General features: G+C 44.2%; 1 protein-coding gene across 1 annotated transcript; it reads right to left on the bottom strand.

Moving 5' to 3' along the window:
- Positions 1–3,828: 3,828 nt before the first annotated feature.
- On the bottom strand, positions 3,829–4,906 carry LOC133245392 (olfactory receptor 9S13-like). The gene has a single exon (XM_061413270.1). The coding sequence runs from the start codon at positions 4,786–4,788 to the stop codon at positions 3,829–3,831; it is 960 nt and encodes a 319-aa protein (XP_061269254.1). The 5' UTR covers positions 4,789–4,906.
- Positions 4,907–5,163: the final 257 nt, after the last annotated feature.

Below are 5,163 nucleotides of genomic sequence, written 5' to 3'. Positions count from 1 at the left end.
TCTAATCAATCTTTTAACTACTCAAAAGAATCTGTGTTTAGACAGTTTAGAACATCTCCTGCCTCTCACAGTTGGGAGGCTCTGAACAATCACATGTGGCAGAAAAAACCTATTCAGTCAGGCTAGAGGATTTCCAAAGGAGTTTGTAGGTTAAACACTGTCACACCCAGGAATTATTAACTGGAACTGTAAGCTAACTCTTTTTTCAGAGAGAGGTAGTGGGGGACAGCCCCCCGTAAAGTCAGAGGTGTAGGTGAAAGCTCAAAGCAGAAAGTAGGCAGACTCTGGTTTTGGGGGTATATGCTCGAGAATTTCCAGGGGGACTCCTGAAGCTCGATCCCGCCTTTGCGTATGCCGAGCCTCCTTCCTCATGACCTTTGTCATGGGCGGAGTTCCTCACTGGCTCCCAGCAGTGATAGAATTCCAGTTGAGCTATTCCAGATCCTGAAAGATGATGCTGTGGAAAGTGCTGCACTCAATATGCAATATGCACTCAATATGCAATATGGCGGCTCCCGGCAAGAGAGCTCAGAAGTGAACCTTCATGGTTTTAGTCAAATGACCTCCAACAAATGTCCCATGGAGAAAACACAGCCTCTTCAACAAATGTCATCGGAAAACTAGCTGTGTATGTACACCAGTATAAAGCTGGCCCCTTACTTTGCATCATGAACAAAAACCACCTTAAAATGGAATGAAAACCTAAATGGATGAGCCGAGTCTCTTAAATCCATGGAAAAAACATAAGAGAGAAGCTAATAGTCTTAGGTTTAGGCATGGTTTCTTCTATATGACACCAACAGGATATGAAACAAAAGTGAAATTGACATGTGGATGATGTCAAACTTAAAAACGTGTTCATTAAAGACTTAAATATTAATAACAGTGTGGAAAGCCAAGCTGTGGGGTGGGGGAAATGTTTGCAGATGTCCAATAAGAGGATAATATTTGGAATACATAAAAATTACTACAGTTAAGCCAATAACCGTATTTAAAATTTTCATATTACTTGAAGGCATTTCTCTAGAGATGATCTACAAATTGCCAACAAACATATAAGAAAATGCTCAAATCGCTAACCATTAGTGAAATAAAAACAATAAAGATATAATACTTTACAATCATTAAATGGCTGACATGAAAGAGAAAAGAACATGTGTTGGCTATTATGTGGAGAAATTGCAATGATTTTGCCCTGTTGATGGGAAGAAAAATGGTGTATCTACTATAAAGAGTAATATAGGGTTCTTCCCAAACTTGAAAAAGAATTATTATATGATGCAATAAAACATCTAAATAGATACTAAAAAAAAAGAAAAGAAAGAAAAGAGGTAGTCTGTCTAAGAGATATTTGCATGCCCATTTACATAGCAACACTCTTCCGCATGGTCTAAAAGTGGAGGCAACCCCAGCGTTCCTTGGTGGATGAAGACGGAAACAAAATATACACATGTGATGGGATACTCTTCAGCCTTAAAAAGGATGGAAATACAGTCAGATGCTTCAAAATGGCTAAATCTTGAGGACACTATGCTAAGTGAAATAACCAAACCCCCAAAAGACGAATGCTGTAGGTTGTACTTTTCTGGAGTATCTGAAGAAGTCACATTCGTTAGGACAGAAAGTAGAATGGTGGCTGCCAGTGGTGGAGATAATGGGGAAACAGGGAGTTATTGTTTAGGGGCATGGAGTTTCAGGATTGCAAGATCGGAGATCTGATATACAACAAGTTCAGAGATCTGATTTACACCAAGGTGAATATGCTAAACACTACTGAACTGCACGCTCAAAACTAGTTACAACAAAAAATGCTATTTTTTTGGATTATAAAAATGTAGAAACTTATAAAAGTTAGCAGAGAATCAACGTCAAAACTACAGTATGGTCTTGAAGTGTAATGGGTTTATTTTCCACTTAAGGACAATAAAAAAACTAGAGCTGCATCATGCATATTTTGGGGTTCAATGACTAGTTAACACTGAACTCAAATTGGAATCAGGCGGTAGGTTAGGTGTGAACTAAGAACCTACTGTGTGCCAGCAGCTTGCAAAGCATTAACAGGATAAAAAGCCAAATAAACCACTTCTGACACCTTACAGTGATCTTCAGTGTAAAGATCAACCGGGGTAAAGCCAACCTGTAGGGTTTTAAAAATAATTCTCTTTAACAGTGTTTGAGAATTTCTACTCAATCTAATATCAGACAAGCTTTCCTGGTTTAGTCAAATTTATAATTAAGGATCTTCTAAGATCCACAGATTCCTCTCTGTTTGTATCATTAAATGGACATAATGATGAGAAATCTAGAGTCGCATACAATATATTGTGCTTTTTCTTTCATTTGCAAATTGAAATGAAGTATTCCATGGAGTGACAAAAATAAAATAGATGAGAGAGAAAGAAGGAAGGAAGGAAGATGAGGAAAAGAGGAAGAGAGTGAGGAGAATAAAAGAGATGAAGAAAGAGAGAGTAGGAGATAGAATTATATAATAGCATGAGATGATAAGGAGGCATGTCATTTGGGAATGGAAAATTGTAGGCACTCCTCAGAGTGAAGGCATTATGTGAGAGGAATACAGTAATCTATGGAAGACTCAGAATTAATTTTGGAGCCCAAAGATGAGACAATGGGATCAAGAATCCAGAAGAGACCTTGGATTATCTACCCCTTCAGTAATGGTGATCAACAGTCTGATGACTTGGGTGTTCTAGCCCCTCGCCCACAGTTCTCCTGAGCAGGAGAGCAGGGAGATGGAGAGCTGTGATCAGAAGCAGGGCACATCCCCACTGACCATACAGGGTGCAGACCATACCATGTCCAGGGGACCACCTTCTGGTAGTGACCATGGGAGTGGATGACTCTAGGGAGCTATGACAAGGAGGCCATTGGGCTCTGAGTCCAGGCTGTGTGTTGAGCCCAGGAAGCAATGAAGATGGAGCTCTGAACAGGCAAGTCAGGACTGAGGGTCCAGGCTGCCCTGGGGAGCTGTGCTCTCTGCCAAGAAAGTGCACCTTCCCTCTCCAACTCCTGCCTCTGCAATAGATACCAGGACCTTCCTCCTTATTCAGAGATACCTGTGCTAACAAAGCACCATTTTCTGTGGTCTTAACTAGCCAGGACACTGTCACCTGTCAGGCTGGGTTGTGAAGGATCAGTAGAACTGTGGATTTAGGGCATCTCTGGGGCTCCTAAGGGGAGAAACCCAGGACAGGGAGCACTAGGAGCATCTAAAGCAGGAGCAGAGGTGTTCCCTGCTGTCTTGTTGGGTGGTAGCATCAGTGAACAGAAGGGGGAGGGGAGGAACTGCCCGCTGCAGCACTGAGGGAAGCATGGTCTTCCTAACTCCCTGTAATTGACCCCCATGTTATCATTAAAGAAGGGGCAAGGCTGAGCCTACCAATGCCCGCCTTCTAGGTGGCTGAGGGGAGAATGCAGAGCACATATTTACATGGATTCAGTGAAGTGAAGTGAAGGAGGAGGCATCAGAGTTTGTGTAGTATCATGTCTTCAGTGAAGGATGTTGAATTCTGACACATATGCTATTTCAGAGACTCTCTGCTCACCACTCTGCCCACTCTGTTACCCAGACTTTGAGATTGGAGTCTTACCCTTTAAGGATATTAATTTTCTGTTGGCAAGTAAATGCCTTATTCACTTTGCATCTCACACTTGCAGTATTTTTTTGTCTAGGATATGCTTCCAAGAAGGATTAAATAAAATATAGGATGAAAGAATAAATTAAATGAATGAGGAATTAACTCCTCAAACTAACCCAATGCCTCCTCCGAAGCCCTGTTATCCTGCCCTTAGGAAAACCAGTCTCTCCAGTCACCCTCCTTCACGTGGTGTGTGCTTCTGGCCCAGTCTCCACAGGGCATCCTTCACGTCCTTGTTTCTCAGACTGTAAATGAGAGGGTTGAGCATCGGGATGACCAGGGTGTAGAAGACAGAGACCACCTTGCCCTGCTCCATGGACTGCACAGCTCCCGGCTGGGCATACATGACAAAGATAGTCCCATAAAGGAGGGACACGGCTGTCATGTGGGAGCCACAGGTGGAGAAGAGCTTGTGTCTCCCTCCTCCTGAGCGCATCCTCAGGATTGTCACTGTGATGTAGCCATAGGAGGTGAGGACCACAAGTATGGTGCCCACAATTATGAGGCCACAAATGCTAAACATGACCAGCTCATTGATGGTAGTGTCAGCACAAGCAAGCTTGAGCAGAGGCGGCATATCACAGAAGAAGTGGTCGATGTGGTTGGAGCTGCAGAACGGGAGGCTGAATGTGAAGCTGGCCTGCAGGATGGAGTTGAAGGAGCCCCCACAGTAGCAGCCCAGCATCAGGAGGGCACAGACTGAGGGGCGCATGGAGATGGGGTAGCGCAGGGGGTTGCAGATGGCCACGAAACGGTCATAGGCCATCATGGCCAAGAGGAATCCCTCAGTGGTGATCATGGTGGAGAAGAAGAAGAACTGGGTGGCACATCCTGCAAAGGTGATGACCTTGGTCGATGACATTAAGTCAAACAGGGCCTTGGGGTAGATGACAGATGAGTAGCACAAGTCCAGGAAGGAGAGGTTCTTGAGGAAGAAGTACATTGGGGAGTGCAGACGGGCATCCAGCGTGATGACCACGATCATGGTGAGGTTCCCCAGGACGTCCACCAAGTACAGAACAAGGAACAGAGCAAACAGCAGGGCCTGGGTCTGTGGGCCACCCCCAAACCCATCCAGCACAAACTCCTGCAGAGGCATCACTGAGAGGTTTCCGTTCCCATAGGGTGACATGGCTCTCAGCTAGGCAACAAGCGGCATACAGCAGAAAGCAGATGGGAGGCAATGAGAAGGAGCAGCTCAACGTCACAAGGTTGTATTCTTTTGGAGAACAGGATCCTCTCAGTGACCCACTGCCTCCTGACTAACAGACAACTAGATACCCACCCTTCTTCTGGATGAGCTCCAACTGACCTGAAACATAAACATATCCTCTAATTCCTAAGTATGCTTGGACCATAAAAAAGGCCAGGCACCAAAGAATTGATACTTTTGAATTGTGGTGCTGGAGAAGATGCTTGAGAGTCTCTTGGGCTGCAAGGAGATCAAACCAGTCAATCCTAAAGGAAATCAACCCTAAATATTCATTGGAAGGACTGATGCTGAAGC

The sequence above is a fragment of the Bos javanicus genome, chromosome 3, assembly GCF_032452875.1.
Source record: "Bos javanicus breed banteng chromosome 3, ARS-OSU_banteng_1.0, whole genome shotgun sequence".
In the NCBI taxonomy this organism is placed as follows: Eukaryota; Metazoa; Chordata; class Mammalia; order Artiodactyla; family Bovidae; genus Bos; species Bos javanicus.
This window is presented reverse-complemented; position numbering and strand designations above follow the sequence as displayed.